Source organism: Nylanderia fulva, unplaced genomic scaffold, assembly GCF_048542155.1.
Source record: "Nylanderia fulva isolate GAGA-0341 unplaced genomic scaffold, ASM4854215v1 Scaffold20, whole genome shotgun sequence".
In the NCBI taxonomy this organism is placed as follows: domain Eukaryota; kingdom Metazoa; phylum Arthropoda; class Insecta; order Hymenoptera; family Formicidae; genus Nylanderia; species Nylanderia fulva.
In genome coordinates, this window is record NW_028190264.1 from 3,324,089 (window position 1) to 3,344,978 (window position 20,890).

At 36.0% G+C, this 20,890-nt stretch overlaps 1 protein-coding gene across 1 annotated transcript in view; it reads right to left on the reverse strand.

Moving 5' to 3' along the window:
• LOC114944188 (uncharacterized) overlaps positions 1-17,789 on the reverse strand; it is a 36,648-nt gene extending 18,859 nt beyond the window's left edge. Inside the window, exon 1 of the mRNA XM_029319979.2 lies at positions 17,163-17,789. Within this exon, the coding sequence (XP_029175812.1) occupies positions 17,163-17,219 (57 nt within the window). The 5' untranslated portion in view covers positions 17,220-17,789. The remainder of the gene's footprint in view (positions 1-17,162) is intronic.
• Positions 17,790-20,890: the final 3,101 nt, after the last annotated feature.

Genomic DNA, 20,890 nt, shown 5'->3' on the forward strand with positions numbered 1-20,890 from the left:
TCTGATGTGTTGGTATATATATATATATATATATATGTAGCTTGAATAATCATGAATTAATCGCGATAACGGACGTAGATCTCTTGTTAATTGTCCGTTGCAGTAACTCAATCAGGATAGGCGGGACATTAATTGTGCGTCTGAAAGTTGCAAATCGCTATCGTGTAAAATTCATACTTAAGCCGTGAAACACGGTAAAGTGATTCTCGATATCTGCAGTTTAACAACCCGTCGTATCTCTTATGAACATATCCGACCCCTCCTAGAACTCGTTGCAAAGTAGAAACCGTTAAAACAACCGTAACGACATTGCATTGGTCAAGATCTAGAATTTATTCCTCGCATCAACCCTCTCTTGTTAATCCTCTATTTTCTAATCAGCGTTTTACCAAATTTTTAAATACGTATGGCAGACATGGAGAGACCGCAATTGCGTTGATTTGGAATAAAAGCGTACAAACAAATTTCATTGCAATTTAATTTAAAAAATTCTTCGTTTCGTTCTATCTCCGAGGAGAGAGAATAATACAATATAATAAAGGTATTATTAAAATTTATTTAAATTTATTTGAATAAAGATAATTTATAATTGTAAGAAAGAAACATTCTTTCGTCCTACAGTTCGTGATCAATCAACGAGTGCTAATCTTCAGAAGAATGTTTATTTTCACGTCATATCCAGTCTCCGTAGCTCGTTGCCAGTGAGTACCAGACTCGCCACGGCGATTACAGGTAGTATAACGTTAAGTGTGCTGGAGGCGAAGTAGATACCTGTGCTTCAATGCACAAAGCTGCAGACGGCGGGTCGCGGACCTTATCGGTATCTTATACACTCGAATAAGCGCGTCATATATGCCTCCACGAGATTCCCATTCCTTCGCGCAAAGACGCGAAACCTGAAGATGCTGCGCTTCGCGGAATTTCGTCCTCGTATACGTGAGAACTGACGTTTGTTGTGTTATAAAAATGCCGATCGAAGAATTTCGCGCGACGAGGAGAATTGATCTTTAGCGAGGAGACTGATATATTAGCGAAAGTACGATTAAAATAGATTGAATTAAATAATCGAATATAATCTCGATGGCGTATTCACGTGATATATATGTATATATTTTTTCATACATATAATTATCTCTTCTTTTTGATGTGCGTCGAGTCGTAAATTTATTTCTATAATTAAATTAATAATCTACAATCATTATTATCGCTTGTATTACATGTACCCTTTTTTCACGACAGCCATTATGTCACTTGTGTCTGACGAGGAACAAATTATCGAGGTCGTTTTTTCTGTTCCCGTAACTGCGCGACATGTAAATTTATTAATACAGTCTAGAGAGCTGATTATGCGTGCGATGGATGGAACGACCGATCACGTCGTTTCGATAAGAGGTTCTTTCGTCGTTTCGATTTTTTTTGATGACTGGGCCAGATTTTGGCGTGACTGATGAGCAACATTCCGTTATCTGGCGCTTAAGATATATCGTTGCTCTTTACCGTGACACGAACTCGTATACGGGACCTAATTTTTGTAATTTCAAGAATTATCTCCGAAGACTTACGAGAATCAAAAAGGGTGCGAAGATTTTCGACAGAAAAAAATATCGTTCGAAAAACATTTCGACGTCATAAGATGAAAGATGTAATGGTAGCTTTGTTTATACTCTAAACTGCACCTTTTTACAAGAGTTGAAAATTTGAACGCCGGTTTCGCTGAAAATGTAATCTCAGCTTATATGCATACGATACATGTAAGTTGTTTTCAAAAGCCAATATATGCACATTACTTAGCGAACATCGATGCAATACGTAGCGAAGAACGACGAAGAAATATACATACATATATATAACAGCATTTGTGCTCCGAGCGTTGCGTGCGGTCGTAAATCACAGGAAATACGAGGTGACTTTAATGGCGACTGCGATTTTTATCCCGCATCGATGTACGCCGCGTGTATAGAGACGAGCACCAAAAAAAAAAATAATTCGCTGCACTTGAAGTGTTAAAAATATATATTCTACGAGAAATACGTGGATCTCTCTGTCTGGACGAGAGATCGTGGGTGGATATACATATATGGCTTGTTTACTCCAAATCTGAACGAATGGATTAATGTTGCACGTGTGATGTATTTAATCTCCGAGATTTTACGAGATAATCTCAAGGAAATTAAAAAATAACATTCGCGATGTCGCATTTTTCATCATATTTAAGAGGAGGAAGTACTTTGCGACACAAAAATATCTAAACTTTTATTAGACAAATTTAGCGTTGATTATACATTATATAAGAGATAAAGTCATATAAATTTCGATGATAGGATTGTAAGAAAGCAATGATTGTCGATTAACGCAACTTTACCGCACAACAAACCGATTCTTTATCTTTACAATTTCAATAACGCGATTACGCAACATTCTCTGTATCGTAATATTTTGCTGAACATTCTTCTGTATCTGTCAAGTGTCGAAGAGTCGCGCGTAATCCTCTTCTTTTTCTCTTACGGCAAACTTTTTAAACACACATCGCTGTTTATACGCGTTCAAAGATCAATGTACGACACACGCTGTTAATATGCACCCTTATTGCGAACTCGCCGGCATATTATTCGCGATTTATGAATAATTAAACTCCTCATAATGGGTCCGTGAAATTTATTGAGGAAGCGAAGGATATTTATCGGCCGACCGCGTAACCCGATTTGTTTTATGCAACGTAAAAGTTGGGCTTTTACCCGCGTAATCATCGCGGATCATCCACCTGTCCTGGCTTTTTTCAGCCGAAGACGCATTTTCGGCAACGCAAAGCGCGCCGTAAAATTGACAGGAATGCTCTTAAATACAGACCACGGATGCCATGAATTAATTTAATGACATAAATGACACCTTACGGCATCTTAAATCATTGTTTCTCGTAAACGTACATAGGGACTCTTGATGTAAACGCACTTAATGCGCACATTGTGCAAGGGCCAGGAACTTCCAAACCGGTATAACTGGAGTATTAATACGTTCAATTATCACGCTACGTAGACAGAAGAACGTTTTAATCTACATAGAAACTTTTAACGGCACGCAAACATCAGCGTTCTTTAAATTATATATTTTTACGAATAACTCATTTTTGTGACATTCGTGAAAAAAATGAAGAAATTTAATACAAGTATACTCATATAAATCATCTCGCGCAATTGAATAAATCCATATATGTCTCTTCTTACAGAACAACATCATAGTTATTCGTGAAATAAATTTTCCCTACATGTTATCTGTCCCGATAATTCGTGGGACTGGAAAAAGATTTAACGTACCAATTTCGCGAACGTATTGGCATAAATTATTCCACGTTCTGACGTGACGTGCAACGAGTATAAATTTAATATATCTCGATCGATTTATTCGCTCCAAGGTTGCTTAGGAGCTTCTAAAACACGTCCGCTCGTCCAATTAAACATTCGTTCTTGTGTATGCATAATTGAAAATCGCGTCGCGCTCGAAGAGTTAGGCTCCATAAATCGCGTGCATTATGTTACTCTGCTCCGGACGCGACGCGTCTATAACAATGTATCTCGAGAGGATCATCATGTGTCCATCCGGATCAAGGGTCACTAGCCGAGCAGAGTTTAAACGGATGAATCAAGGGAGAGCCTAATCATTCCTGCGGTGATGCGATGTCTCGACGATTCATCTCGCGGCGAATGCACAGTTGAATAAGAGAGAATTGAATAACTTAAAATCTCTTACGCGGCGAAATGACGAATGAGTCTCTCTTCGTCATTTTTATTAATATCAAATGCCAACCTGATATTTGCGTGCCGCTTGATAAATATCGTAACATTTAATTTTATTAATTTAAACTAGACTTCGAAGAAGCGAATTTCTCTCAAGATAATAATCAGATCCATTTTTTAATAAGCCTGAAGTTAGTTTTTTCTTTAAAGTGATCCTCCTACAGTTTTTTTTCTGTTGATAAAAAAAAAAGCGCGTTGATAAAGTGCTCCCATTTATAACGATTAGTGTACCACGTCAGTTCTACTGAATGGGATTAAATATCAAGAGGATGATATATGCGGAATCCGCGCCGAATCTCGATGACATCATCGGTGCTTTCGATCTGCTAAATTAGTAGTCGGCTTTACCTGTTCTCGAACGCCACGATATAAATCTATTTTTGGCGCGTGTTTCCCCCAACGATCCTTATTTAAACCCCTGGTAACTTAGAACTGGACTTGTATTATACCGAGGCGTCGAAAAACGACACATATTAACTACTGGAAAGCTGCGAATTCCTCCGACCGACACTTTGTCGCCGATGGAGATATTTATAGCCGCGGGCCCCGCAATATTATGTTCTAAAAGCTGATCCCACTCGATGTATAGGTAATGTATAGCCCGATATCGGTGTTCGTGTTACGATGCTCGCCTGTGTGTATGGCTGAACGTAAAAATCCCCTTCCTACGTGGAGCTGTTCATCGGACAGGGACCCCGATTTGTCAAGGTCGTTCAATGCCGCCGGAGTACCGGGTGGCCCTATATAACTTCTTTTGGGTTTCCGAGGGCTCCCTAAAGGCTCCTAAGTGACTTGTATGTGTCAACGCGTTTCTGTCCGTGGGCGAAATTTTACGGTAACCTCCGCTTCTAATTTACGTAATTTTTATGGATTTTTATTATCGACCAATTTGAATGCGAGTTTCTTTTTTTCACATTTATTTCGATAATATTTCAAAAATTTAGCAGTAAAAAATATTTAAAAAATATTTAAAATAATATTTAATATTTTAATATTTAAAAAATTTAGCAGTAAAAAATAAATCAAAAAGCGAAATTATTCCATCGAAAGATGTAGTCATCTAAGTAAATATATACTTGTTATTTTGTGAAATGTATCGAAGAAGCATCTCGATAGCAAGTAGTTGGAAATGCTCGCGCGGCTTGTTTCGGATTAAATTAATACGAAATTATATCGCGCGATTACTATTTCAACATCGTCGCGCACTTACGCGAGAATTTTGAGGATCCGGTATCGTAATCTTTCGGGGAGGCATTGCGCGAATTCCTTGGAAACGGATATTTGCACAAAGAGAGATACTAAAAGGAAGAAAACATCATCCGTGACGCATGATGCGCGCCAGAGAAATTACACGAGGAGAATATGTCACATTTAAAAACCACTTAATTGCCTACAAGACTATTCGCTCGGCCAAAGGTTATCCATCCGGTTTAAATGCAGCCCTGTCAGGTTCACCTTGAAGTTGTAAGGTCAATTCTTTATTTCGCCCTCTCGTAAAAAAGGGGCAGAAAAGTCGGAAAGAAGCGTTTCGTTATTTGTCACCACCGTTCGACAAATTTCGTAAACAAACAACTCGTATAGATGTTACGAGTTACAAGGCATATAAGAAACGCGCGAGAAACTTATCTCAGCTCTGGTGTCAAAAACCCCTGAAAACACTGTTGATTATATTCGAAAATATTAGCAGCAAAGAGGTGAGAAATATTTGGTCGATGACACATCCGCGAGAATAAAGAAATAAACTTATATGGAATGTCACGTAAAAAATGATACATAATTTTACACAGAATATTTAACTTTTAACAAGTAATTTAATTTAATTTCTTATAATTAATTAATAAAAAAACTTCATAAAACGTCGCATGTGCACATAAATAATTTTATGTAAAAAAAATAACAAAACATAAATTATTTTATTTTATCCTCGAAAGCATAGAAAATTACGGAGCTGGGTTTCATAAACCCGGGATGGCGATTTTTTTCGGGCATCGATGGGATGAAACCAGGCTGGCGCCACGAGTATAATTTGAATTTATCTCAAACTGTGAACGCTTTCGAATATAAGAAACGATATGCCGCTGTCATCGGCCGATCGGGATGTCGAAAGGGAAAGTACTGCGGAAGAGAAAAAAATGCAAATGGGAAGGAGAGATGAACACACGGGACACACGTGGTTGATCGCCGAGAATTTTACGTCTTCAGCTCGCGTCGTCCTTGCCGAGGTTCTCCAACCCGGCTGAAACGAGCGGCGTCAACGGCCCCCAAATATATGACGCAAGAAATTAGCCCCATGGCGAGATAAGGGTACTAAAAATCCCTCGAAATTCCCCGTAAGATCGATTCCCGATGTTGATGTCGCGGAAGGCGAGGAAAAAAGAAGAGAAACCAGGGATAGAATCCGGACCGACACGGACGACGCATTCCACGAGACCGTAATTGCAATCGTTAATTTGCGGCTGGAAAGATCTGCACATGTATCGAGAAATACGCTGTTATTAATTGAAGTGTTAATAGTAATCAAAATAGGCAGAGAGAAAATATATTTTAGAGACACATATAAATACTTGTATGATTTATTTCTAATTATTCGATGGGAATCTCTTTCTGCGATATTTTTTATTAATAAAAACTTACCTCCGAATTTTAATTCGAGCATAAAATTAAGATAAAAATTCGACGCGCGATCGAAATTGAAAATTCAGTGATCGAGAAGAGGGATTTCAGTTCGGGCGACCTTAGAACGGAAAAGATTGGCTCTCGACCTGTCTACCGAGAGAAAATATATTTTAGAGACACATATAAATACTTGTATGATTTTTTTCTAATTATTTGATGGGAATCTCTTTGTACGATATTTTTTATTAATAAAAACTTACCTCCAAATTTTAATTCGAGCATAAAATTAAGATAAAAATTCGACGCGCGATCGAAATGAAAAATTCAGTGATCGAGAAGAGGGATTTCAGTTCGGGCGACCTTAGAACGGAAAAGATTGGCTCTCGACCTGTCTACCGAGAGAAAATATATTTTAGAGACACATATAAATACTTGTATGATTTATTCTAATTATTCGATGGGAATCTCTTTGTGCGATATTTTTTATTAATAAAAACTTACCTCCGAATTTTAATTCGAGCATAAAATTAAGATAAAAATTCGACGCGCGATCGAAATGAAAAATTCAGTGATCGAGAAGAGGGATTTCAGTTCGGGCGACCTTAGAACGGAAAAGATTGGCTCTCGACCTGTCTACCGAGGCTCTACATAGTATACGGTCGACATAATCTTCGATCTGTGCTTCCCAGTGAACGCAAGGATTTACGAGCTAAGGTCGTACACGGAGAGCACGAGATGTAGGTGCCCGAGAACATTTTTCCCGACCTTGCCTCGAGGGGTATAAATAACGGGGCGACCGTCAATGAGCTCAACGCTACCATTATATTGGCGATCTCGAACAAAACAAACAGCCGCGATATATACACGGAGACGACATTCCAGTCCTCTTTCTCCCTGTGAAACGATCGAATTGATCGGACTGTGAACTTTCCCTCTCTCTCTTTCATTTTATATACGCGAGATCCAGCTTTAGGACGCGCCGCGAAAATATCACCCTATATACGTGTATACATAAATGTCCGAATGTTCGCCGGACGATTGACGCAGACCATATCAGAAAACCGGTAAGAAGCGCAACAACCCTCTCGCGAAACTGCTACATCCCGCGGCTGCATATATATATATATATATATATATATATATATATATATATATATATAGCATCCGATATGAGATAAGCTCGGTCCTATTAATAGCGCCACTCCTCGCCCTTGCTAACAGATTTCTTCGCCGACAAATGTTTTACTGCTTAAGGGAGGAGGGAGATTTGTGTACCACAGGGAGGCGAGAATTTTTACGCGCTGTCGTATTTTCTGCGGGATGTTATCCCGGAAAAATTTATGATCGACGGTCTGCCTGAGAGACGTTCCATGCAAATGACGCGGGCGATAAGCGCGCTCTTGAGATTAAATGAGCCTCTTAATGCGAGACTTAGTACGTTGCTACGTTAAATTGTTAGGCCAACGATATACGTTAGAATCATCCAGAATTAATGATGCTTCTTGAGCAAGGAAATACCGCCAGGTAATCCCTCGTGAATTATGTTAAACGATGAAGCCTCTCCAGCGATGGGCTATAAAATTAACAAATAATTCAAATTCGTCAACATTGTAGGGCAACTTCCCTCGAAGTCTCTTCAGCTTTTTTTTTAAACGAGATATCAAAATTGAATATTTTCAATTCATTTCGGATTTGAAAAAACCGTGATTTTGATCGAATGCATCTAATCTGACATAATATAACGGCGCCTGTCGCGATCAATCCTTAATCGCATAACGCAGACAATCCATCTCGGCAATTTCGCAATGATTAATAGACGATATCACGCGAGTGCTAGTTAGAGATTGATACGTGCATTCGTACAAACAATGCATCGCGATTGACGGGATTGCCGGCTTATTACAGTGGTGCGAACGTAGGTAGGATTTTTTCAGCGAAACAACTCTGCCTTCGTTCAATAGACAGTGGTCACAAAATTACGTAGGTGTGCTCGCATTTTTCTAATAATTCGGAACGTTCGACAAGTTCGTTAACTAAATTGTTGCCAGTTTGTTACGCAACATCGTCCTACGATTCAGAAATTAAAAATAACTCTTTAGCATTTATCATTTTATATACTTCATTGATTTTCTTTCTTATTGAGGATTCTGAATTTAGGACTCGCAGAGAATGTTTCGATTTTTTTCTCGTCAATATGTTCTAAAATTATTTAAATTTATATACTATCACTTATTTTTTCATTTTTTTAATAAAAATAATATATGTTAGAGATATTGTTTTAAAAAATGCAAATTTTTGAAGATTTTGGGGAAATTTGTAGATAATGTGTAAATTCAAGCGCATTTTTTAAATCTTGTCAAGTTTTAGAGTGATTATATATATAGAAAATTTCTGATATAATTTAATTGTCCTATTGTTGACAAATCACGCGTTTGAGTAATACGGAGCTGAACGCTTTGATTGCCTCTTAACGATTTTGATTTCGCAAGGTGATTCCTCCTTGACTGGAAACAGTTTGATCGGAATCCGGTCGGTCCGCTGTTATCGTTCTGGTTTAAAAATATCTGGCGCCATCCGAATCGATTCGAAACATACGTGTGAACGAGAATGCATTGTCCTTTAAATTATCCTACCGGTGAAAGTTTTGCACGTGCAGGAGACGATTGACGACGTTACCGGAATGGGAAATCGCACTCTGGATTTTGTTTAGGGTGCACTAAAGACATTTTTTGAGAAATGTCAAATATGCATTAGTGATACAAGCAAATATTGTTTTAAATATTACATTTAAAGTTGCGGAGATAAGATAAAAAACAGATTTGATTCACAAAAAAAAGAAAGAAAAATTATCAATATTATTTAATATTATTTAATTTAATAAAATCAATATCATTATTTATAAAAAAAACGATATATCATTAAATGTTGAGAGAAATCAAAGAAAAAAAATACAAAGGACGATGACGATACTTATTTGGTATTGATGTAATAATTAATTTCAATCAATGGATTAGTTGTATAAAATAAACTATGTAAAACGAGAATCCGGATCATCCGTAGGGAAAAACATTTCCTACGCTTCATAAAAAGTTAACGGAAGTTTCCTGTTAACTTCACAGGAAATTGGATGAGAGGCATGATTCGTTCCCCGGCTGATCCCCTCATAGAATGCGATTAAATGCTTGATATTTGTATACGGGATATCCTGCAGCGAAATATTTGAGTCAATCATATAACGTCATGCTTGTTCTGTCTGCGAATCGAGGCTTTAAATAAATACAAATAAGAAATATATTTAAATATTAAAAATGTTACAGATTATAAACGTGCAGCAAATGTTAAAAAATGCATTATTAAAAATTTTTTAAAATAAGAAACAGAAATAATTTGCATAAATTTCTATATTCCGAGAAAAAGTGTAATACGTCAGTGAATAAAAGCGGAAAAGGAATAATTTAGCGTGCTCCGCCTCGATTGGATTCAGGAACGCAAAAAGGCTCATTAAAAGTACATTTATGACGCGCTTCGATAAATATCTATTAAAGAGAGACGTGGGATAATATATCGCGAATTCCTTGAGAAATCTGACATGTCATTCGTTATTATTGTCCTGTCTGCCACATTTCGTTGATAATAATTCGCATCCGACTGATATACATCCAATTAACTTATCGCTCGTATATCGGGATACCATTGTAAATTCGATTCTTATCTCTTCTTGAACTCTCACAATCAACTCTGAAACGCATGTGTACATAATAATATCCATCGGTAAGCAAAATTGTTTAATAACGCGACTTCCGGCGACTCGGCACCCGAGAAAACTGAAACCCAAGCAAATCGGATAACAATTTGTTTCTCATTACCGATCTCGACTTTTTTACAATCTCGCCTGTAATTGATATAATTATACAAAAATTTTTTTTTTTTAGTTTCACCTTATGCCCCTAATTTAATATTCTTTCTTCGCCATGTTCGGTTATCGACCGATCGCTTTTTTACCGCGTTTTTTTTTTTTACACCGATTTACGGAGCGGCCAGAGAACGCCTCGCTTCTATTTCGATTCGAATGCCGTCGATGGGTCCCATGCAACTCTGTTACCGTTTTTTCCTCGAGATCGGACAGCGACACGCAAGCCGGAGCTCTATCTGTTACAGTGTACCGTTATCTCGAGGGACCATCGTGCTTTAAACACGCGTTCGCCACAATGCAACGTGTATTCCGCGCGTCTTTACGTCCGTTAACGGTATATTTTCGAGATCGTACAGCAGAGCTATCCTTCCGGCTCCGTTTGTGTTTGTACGTTATATTTCCCCGACGCGATTAGTCGAATCGTCGTGTTGAAAACGGGCGAAGAATTCCTGCGCGAATGCGCCTTCTCTCTCGTAATCGTGATTAAGTTCCACCGGAGGCGTGAATGAACGGTCACCTATGACATTATCATAAACGATTATACAATAATATCATCACATTCTGACGCGGTATCGTCATATCTGAATATAGGGCAGAGTACTCGCGGCTTACGTCATAATATTTCGAGATCAAAAATCATTTATTCATTCTTCTTAAACAATCACTCGCAGCATTCTCAGTAAAATAAGGAATTTGAGTATATATACAAGATGGAAAGTTTATTTGAAATAAAATATATAGAGATATTACGTGATAGTAAATAAAGACAAACTACTGTTATTAAAAATAAAAAATCTAATAATTATCATATTATCTGAATAATTTATTATCTGTTGTAAAATTAATTAATTTTGTTCATGTAATACCCAGTCATGTTTCAATAACCAAGTCGGGGCTGCATACCGACTCGCGACAACCCCGACACAAAAGGGGTATATTTTTGCGTGCCATCGCCGGGAGATTTACAGACCGGCCGTTCTGAGGTTAGCGACTTGCCACGAGGCTGATCGTTTCGAGCTGGTCGCCAAGCGAAATATGTGCGCGCGTTGCGTGAATGATTCGTCCTCACCTTTGGTCACTGGTTCATTGGCGATCGGTGCGATTGCACAATGCAAAATAAAATAATTTAAATGCGAATGAGGTACGCTTGGAGACATTAGAGGTTGAGGAGCCTTTGGAATAAATGTTATTGCATCTCGAATTATTGTCAATTCGACGAGAAACACATGAAGTTTATTTTTCAATAATACAGATTTGGAAAGTAAAAGTTTTATTTTTATTCAAATCTTTTTTATCATCGCTAGCATGACACGTCTTTCAATGCAACTGATTAGCGATCGACGCAATGATGTTATGGTGATTTCAATGCGTAATATTGTGGTGCAATATCGAGTCACAAAATCCTTGAGACGCAATTTAGGCATTCAACATTAATGCTGACATGGGCTTTTGATATGGGAAATAATTGTAGGAAAATCATATATTTTATTCCTTTATTGAATAAAGTAACATTCTTTCGAAATGTATACTGAGCTATAATTGGTTCAATTTCACGAAATAGAAATCTTTGTATATTAAATTGTTTCAATGACATATTTATACTTTATTTTTGCATTAAAAAATAGTAGTCTTTCAATGTATTTTTTTATTATGGAAGGAAATAATATATTAAAATTTTTTTAAATTTATTTTTCGCAAAATAAATTCTTCACATGTATAACATTTTAATGCTATGTACAGAGAAAATATAAAAACACTGCGCAATGCTCTGATCATGTTACCGAGACCGAAATTTTTATATCCTACTATCCTAGATTCCACGACGAGAGTTTCAGCGAACGGTGCATGGTTTCTATCGATTTTCTCCCGATCATTAGCAATCGCATTAGTATCGTAGCTCGCAAAACGATAACGCACTTTCTGCAAATTACTTGATGATTTCGACAGAATTTTTCTCCATTACATTTGGAGCGCTTCCATGATGGGATGACCATGAGGATTGAGAATAATAAATTTTCTATAACATTATTAGACCGGTTTTTAGTGAATAGTTTCTCATAACAATGGGTGTCTCGGCCTGGAACGCCGTTCGAATAAAAAGTTTCTTTCTTTCTCGGGTTCAGAATGGCGTTCTTTACGGAATAGACATCACCTTATGGCAATGATTGCTTCATATCATCGATCGAAATTTTTTTTTGCTTAAAACTATTTTATGTTGCAAGAACACGCTTTATATCTCAATAAGACTGCACGTAAATAACTTTAATTTATTTAGTAATAATACAAAATCGAAATAGTTTTAATAATTACATCGTACAAATCTTGATTGAATTTATCGCATAAAGTCCATATTTGGAATAAGTAGATTAATTATAATACACGATTATAATTTTTACTGATTTATATGATATTTCATGAACATTCATTACCTTTTTGTATAATTCCATTTTTTTAATGTCAATATTCTTTCGTGAAAGTTAATTAAATATTTTTTGTTCCAAAAAAACATCAAATTAATTCGCGTGACACGTCTGAAAAAAATATTAAACTATGCGCACGGTATGACTGTTATTCAGCGAATACAAAAATTATCTTTGGAATTCACATTTTTCACGTAAATTCTATTCCAAATGTTGTATGTGTAAATACCCAAAGAACATGAAAAGAATTAATTATAATGAAAAAAAGAGGTACACGTAATTGAGGAGAAAAGAGGGACGTAAAGGATCGAGCGATCAGAATTGATAATTTATAATAAGCCGCAGAGTAAACAAGATACGGGGTGAGACATAAATTTCGCGGAGAGTGCATCGATCGTCTGTGGAAGCCTAACGTTATTCCACTTGGCCGTGACCTTGGGTCGCAATAACCGCGGACAAAGATCACGTGTCGCAATGCACATGGAAAAACGGTCATCCGTTATGCGAAATCATAAATTCTCTCCGCCCTTTGTTAGATAGACGTATTTGTGCCTACCCCCCGTCGAAAAGCCGCTTATATACGCGGGCGTGTCTCGTTGAACAATTTTTCAACCGACACTGTATTCAGATGGTAAATCGCTGTTTAAGAATCAAATTTACATCCTCGCTGACTTTCGTTTGATAGCAATACACGGCGTATTTATCGCCTAGTATAACGGCAATTCCATAATTTATTACTTGCAAATATGATGATGATTAGCTTTACGTTAAAGTTAATGAATCAGCTTTACTGTTTATATATTTATCTGATAATATTTGTCCGAAAAATATTTACCTTATTAATCTCGAATATCTAATGTGGGAAAGTTATTCCCATCAATCATTTGCACGCTGTTTGTAGCGATAAAAAGGCAAAAAAAAATAGTAAAAAAAAACAGCAAAAAATATATTTACAATTTATCAGAATCATTAATCAGCCTTGTAGGTCATTTTCTCGTTAACGCTCCGGACGGTATCTTTTCGTTCTGCGTCGGGGTTTTGGCCGACCGATACGCGTATCTAATTAAGCGAACCGCATGAGATGCTACTGCTATAGCGATTTTCATCACTTCCGGTCTCGATTCTTACAAGTACATTGATTTTTAAGCCACTCATTATCCGATTACCTTGGGCCGTTTTAAGGAGCACGCTAATTAAAGGAGACTGCGTGGTCGGTCGGCATCTCTGTGAATTAATAAAACCGCTTCGAGGATTCCAGAGTGTCATCAATACGATTTCCCTCGTGTCTGTTACCAGTTCGCTCCGTGTATCTTAATTAAGCGTAGCGTACCGAAGGCGGAATTGTTTCATGTGGTTAATCTTTGTATATCTTCATTAGCGATTAACACAAAAATTTGCGAAAAAATGTTGAAAAATCAAGTAATCACTTATTTGTGGTATAAATTAATTTTGAAAAAATTACAAAGAATTTTTCTGATATTACAAATTCCTTCGAAAATATTTACAGACTAGCGGCTGTAAGTAACAGACCTGAATACGCTCCTGGAAAATGGAATAAGAAAATTCTCTTGAAAACGTCCTTTTAATAAAGGACATTTTCTATGCAGTGGAACCCCTGTTCCTTACACGATCGTATCTTAATGGCGCGTCGTGTTTGTGCACTTTGTGCTAGAATTATGCACGTAACGTGGTATTAAATGAGATGGCTAATCGTCTATGAGAAGACCTTTCTTCAGTTCTTAACTGGATATTATCAGTCTTGGTCGAGTGATTCTCTCGTAAGCGCTGGAGCGTAGTAACTTTTCGCGAACGTCTGCAGATAAATGACTTATTGTATTTTAAATTTGCAATTTTTTAAGTACGCATATTCGTCTACCGTTCATTATTGCATAAAAGTAAAATCGGATGAAACAATCATTTAATCTTAAAACTATATGCGCGTACAATATATGTGATCAAAATAAATCTTATAACAAATAATCAGAAATAAAAGCTCAATATATTTCATTTTCTAGCTAATTAATTTTTTTTATTAAAATAAGCTTTAAATTATATAAAATATTTCAAAGGAAAATTTTTATGCGTTTTTCGAAATTAAAAGTTTTTTATTTATCAATTCCCTAAGTCAATTCTAGTAATTTTTACATTATAATATTTATGTTACATAATATCCGATTTCAAATATAATAATATATGTCACGTCTTCAAGTCGTGTCACAAATTTAACGACTTAATTATTTATTTTATGTATAACTGTACGAGTCCATAATACATGCGTGCTCCGAATTCAGCAGCTCTCATTTTTCTGGCAAACAAATTGTATTTTACGCACCTATAAATCCCGTTTTATCGCGCACAATTTTTCAACAACGCTGAAAAAAATGCGATTACTTGTATCCCGCGCTTCAAGTGTAGGTATCTTAAAATTTCAGTCGGAGCATCATGCGAATACATGTCATAGGAAATTTGAACAGATTAATTGCCGAGAACAGGACCATAGTTTACGATTCCGTAATTGTCATATGGCCGCGATCGTTAATTATTGAATCAGGAGTTGGATACGTCGACTCGTCAATATAATTAATATATTTATGCAAAACATGTCTTACTTTCAATTCGAGACAGGCAACAGATGTAGTGCAAATAAGAAAGAAAAATATATTTTCGATTGATCAATTAGAAGAATAATATCATACATAACGAACTTATACAATATTCGTTGCGATCCGATAAAACTGTTGAATATTAATTAAATTTTAATTAAATACGGGAGAGAAATCTGCTATATTATTGCAAAGTTAATCCGTCTGAATTTTTTATCGATTAGAAAAATATTATAATTTGTTTAAAAAAAAACAAGCATAAAATCATGAGCATTTAAATCTATTATTATTTTAATTTTCAGAAGCGAACATGTCAGTTATAAATGATCAAATTGAGTTATTCGTAATAATCGCAATGTGACCAAATATTTATTAATTGGATCGCTTTTAGACTTCTTCTAAAAAGAAGCTGATTATACGGTTAATCCGTCAGAAGACTTAATCACAAAATAATGTATCTCTGGAGAAAGACACATTAATTATCCTTAATCTCGAAACTGACTAGTGACGTCGCTAATTACATTCAGTTTGCGTGATTATGTCGCGCACAGAAAATTAACACGATACTCGCGTGAGTCTCGACACGTGTTCGTGTTTTAATTCGCATACGATCCTTGTTTCGAATCCCTTCAAAGGTATATCTCTCAATCCTCGTTCTCCTTGAAAACTCATTCTCTCTCTCTACATCTGTTTTATCAACATATTTCTCTGACCAAAAAATTATAAATCTGTCTACTTAATATAAATAAAAAATGATCTGTTCGAATAAATAATTATTTCATTTGTAACATCAATTTTTTAAATCTTTTCTCTGTGTTATAAATTATCTATAATTATAAATTTTTAATAAAATATACATATCTATTATTAATGACAAATGATTTATATAATTATATAAATCAATTATTTATTTGTTAAGATTTAATTTAGATTCAGACATTTTCGATTACATCAATCAAAACTTCACTTCGATGCAACTTGTATGTAAATTCCGTATGCACTTTCCCTCTCTTCTCTTTTTTCTCGGCTGTACTTAAATTGTGCGTGACTCACACAAAATTTTCTCGTTTGTCTCATCTTACGTTGCATTGCATAAGAAGAAAAAAATGCATAATCGTTCGCAGGAACCGTGATAAGTTAAACATTCCGCGCTTGCATAACGAAAGTAGCATTCGCCCGCGACAACTACGTGCATTGTATATATGTACGTATGTATATTTTCCAGGTATACCCAATGTATGTATGTAAGTATAGCGAGCACACGGGCTAGATAACGATGGTATCCTTGACTCCAGCCGTGTACTTACATACGTCGACGCGTGCACGTTCTGTGTGTGAATGCCACTCTGCATACGAAGGTGCACGCGTCGAGTTTTGCGACAGCCGGGATAACGTGGCGCGTTTATAATTGATAATATATATGCGCATCTTTTCTTGCCAATCAAATAATCATGCGATTGTTCCTTTGCGCAATTTTACCCTCTCTTTCCATTCTTAAAATTTTGCTCATTTTATTATATAACAGCTGCATTCAATCTTAAATCAAATTAAATCTATATGACAACATCTGAATATAGTACAATTTTGCGATATTATTAATTTCGTTCATTAGTCTTCCCTAATAGCACAACATATCACAAAAATATTCAGAGGATATCCAGAGGACATTCGAATATCCTCAGGATATGTGTGCTGTTACGATTCTCTCAATCGCAAGAAACGACTTAGCATTCGAAGAGCTTCGTGAAAAATATTGTAAGTAAACGTCGTGAGAAAAATTCGAAGGGTTCGATCGTTTTTAAAATAAACGGAGGCTCACCAGCAGGAGAAGCACCGTGCTCGTGACGGTCACGTCGACCGATATGCAGCACGCCATTTCTCGAACACTCGGAAGTTCGTCTTCTCTTCTACCAGATCATCCTGGACGCGTCGTCAGCTCGCAGCTCCCCGGGTTTATTCGCCACCCTCGGGGACTCTTCGAGGCTCGAAGCCCGATCGACGTTCACTTCTTCTCCACGAGACACAAAAGACGAATATATATATATAAATATATATTTTAGAATCACCAACAACAACGTCCTCGATTCGAGCCCCGCTGCAATTTTTGCAAATTTTTGACAGCTGTCAGTCGACGACGACGACGACGACAACAGTTTAACGACACGCTGAAGCTATTCTCCCTCGCGAATGAAGGTCGGATTACGGTTGATCACATTCGCTCTCGCTGGCCTTTCGCCTCTCTCGGATACTCCGCTCGTCCGTTCCTGATCTCGTAACGAGGAGAGACTGAAGGACGGGCTCGGCTGCTGAAGACGACACGGCGCGATGACCCGTGGCCGGCTCCGGCTAAGTCGTCGGTTTAATAAGTGACGATTATGTGCGGTCCTAACCGTAGCACAGGGCTCGGGCAACTGACAGCGGATCAGAGCCGCGGCACACGGCGCCACGCCGCTCTCACAGCTGATCCGAGAGAGCCGATCGCCTCTATCCACGCCTCCCCTCCTTCTATCTCTTTGCAGAGGGACCGCTCTACCCTCTCCTTTCTAACGCGCGATTCTCAATCGACGCTCCCTTCGAAGACGACGCGACGCTTCGATTCATCCATCTCGCAGGTGACTTACAGGGTGTCCAGCAGACTCAATGACAAAAATTTCCTAACCCAGCAAATACAGTATATAAATGTTATATACTTAAGCATGTTACATGTAACGTATATGTTAGTTGTAATTTCCTATACTCATAGATGTAACATTTTTAATATTACATATATTACATTGTAGTTATATTGTCATTATATCCCAAGATAGCACTGACTTATCAATATATCAATGTGCTATTTGGTATATAATTACAATATAACTGCAATGTAATATATGTTATATTAAAATGTTACATCTCGCAGGTGACTTACAGGGTGTCCAGCAGACTCAATGACAAAAATTTCCTAACCCAGCAAATACAGTATATAAATGTTATATACTTAAGCATGTTACATGTAACGTATATGTTAGTTGTAATTTCCTATACTCATAGATGTAACATTTTTAATATTACATATATTACATTGTAGTTATATTGTCATTATATCCCAAGATAGCACTGACTTATCAATATATCAATGTGCTATTTGGTATATAATTACAATATAACTGCAATGTAATATATGTTATATTAAAATGTTACATCTCGCAGGTGACTTACAGGGTGTCCAGCAGACTCAATGACAAAAATTTCCTAACCCAGCAAATACAGTATATAAATGTTATATACTTAAGCATGTTACATGTAACGTATATGTTAGTTGTAATTTCCTATACTCATAGATGTAACATTTTTAATATTACATATATTACATTGTAGTTATATTGTCATTATATCCCAAGATAGCACTGACTTATCAATATATCAATGTGCTATTTGGTATATAATTACAATATAACTACAATGTAATATATGTTATATTAAAATGTTACATCTATGAGTGGGAAATTACAACTAACATGGATGTTACATGTAACGTACACGTTATATTACCTGTTATATTCCGTTTTATTATAGCCATGTAACAATTATATATCGGTGTTTGCTGGGAACTTTTGCAGATTTTCTAGAAATTTATTTTTTCTCTCACTTTTTAGTATTACTTTTCCCAAATGTATAATTTGCATACATCTATATGATAAATCAATTAAATGTTAAACCATGAAATCCTCGAGAGATTTTTGTCAACAACGGAAAGGTTTGGAAGTTGAAACAAAGGTTTAAATCAATTATGCAATCTGCATTATGTACGATAATCGAAACGAACATGTCAGTATAAACTATTTAAATAATCACCTTTTTTATTTATATTGAATTTTTATTTATTTATATTGAAGTTTTTAGTTTTATTTCTATTAAACACATTGAAATAAAATAACACGACAATGAAAATATAAATGAACGAACACGCTGTAGATGAATCGATTTTTAACAACACAGAAAATTAGCGTGCTAGGAGTCAAGGAAAAGTTTATATTTATTTAATAAAAAATTTCAAATTATTGAGATAAATGTAGAATAATGTGAAAAATCCAGATAAATAGTAAAATATCCTGACTCTTTTTACTGACAATTTCAGATTTATAAAATTCCCTGACAATGCACGGTTTTCCAGATTTTCCTGATTGCTAAACATTCCGACTTACAAGGATGCTTGGATATCCGAAATGTCAGGGAAGACAAACATGAAACAAATTTTTTGTTGACATGTAGGTATACTTTATTAGAAAAATTAAGATAATTTTTTTCTACAAATTTGATTATCACAAATCGCACTAAGACATAGAGATTTCTTCAGGAACTCAAAGCTGTTAAATATATATAAAGTCTCCGGGATTAATTTTTATCGCATACACTTGCATAATTTTTAATGAGCTACGCTGTATTACTAAGATAATTAATCTTTTTCTGCATTTAGACACACAACATCAAACCCCCTTCAAAATTACTTCTACTTTCAAAACTACAAAAAATGTCCTTAATGGTTGAAAAGATGAATCTTCCTTTGCGCTCTTTCGTAATTGGATGTCTATATTACAAGTCTGGTCTTCTGTCGGAGAAAATGTAATTATAATTGTTTGAGGGAAAATAATTCATAAATATTAATCCAAATGTAATAATAATTGTTTGAGGGAAAATAATTCATAAAAATCTACGTACGTCACACCTGCGTCCCGGATTTGCAGATATTTCGCTGTCGGCTTTACGAGGTTGCAAAAAAGAATGGCATATTAAAGCACGTTAATTAGTCATGTAGCGCTCGTTACCGTAAACCGAAGGTCGCGAATAAACCGCAGACGCTCTATAAAACCTCCACGTTCTGGAAAAAACAGGCTCACGTGCCCTTAACAGCGTCAATACTTTTCTTAAATATTGTTTATACAATCCTTATATGTACTTATAATTAAATTATAATTTTAAATCTAATTACACTCCAAGATGTTTAATTTAATTACATCTGAAAAAATGACATCACATCTTTTCGTTGAAAAAAAAATATCTCGAAATTCACATCGAAAGCCACTCTCTGATGTAATACATATATAGTAAGTTACGAAATATTTGTATCTCGAAGAAATGTAGCGAAATGATGAGAGCGAATCATTTGAGTGAAATATTCTATCTTAATCACGCGATGGAATAACCGATAATTTGATGACTAACTAAGATCGTTTTTGCACGAATCATTTCCGATAGTATCACAACTTGCACGTGTCTGTCATTATCCAATAATTCTTATTTCTATACAATATTTCCAAATTTCGTATACAACGTATCATTACGATACCAACAAAAAATTCGTACCTTGACAGGCTCCATAAACTTCTCCAAATTACCTAAAATTGCAAGTTTATATTGTATCTTAAATTATCCGATACCTGTCACTTTACGGTACCACCTGGTATCATTTGTCAAAAATACGATTCAAGAGAAGAGAGTCTTAAATTTCAAAGACGGACGGATCTCTTTCGAGCGTCAAAAGGATAGAATATAGGATATCGTTCT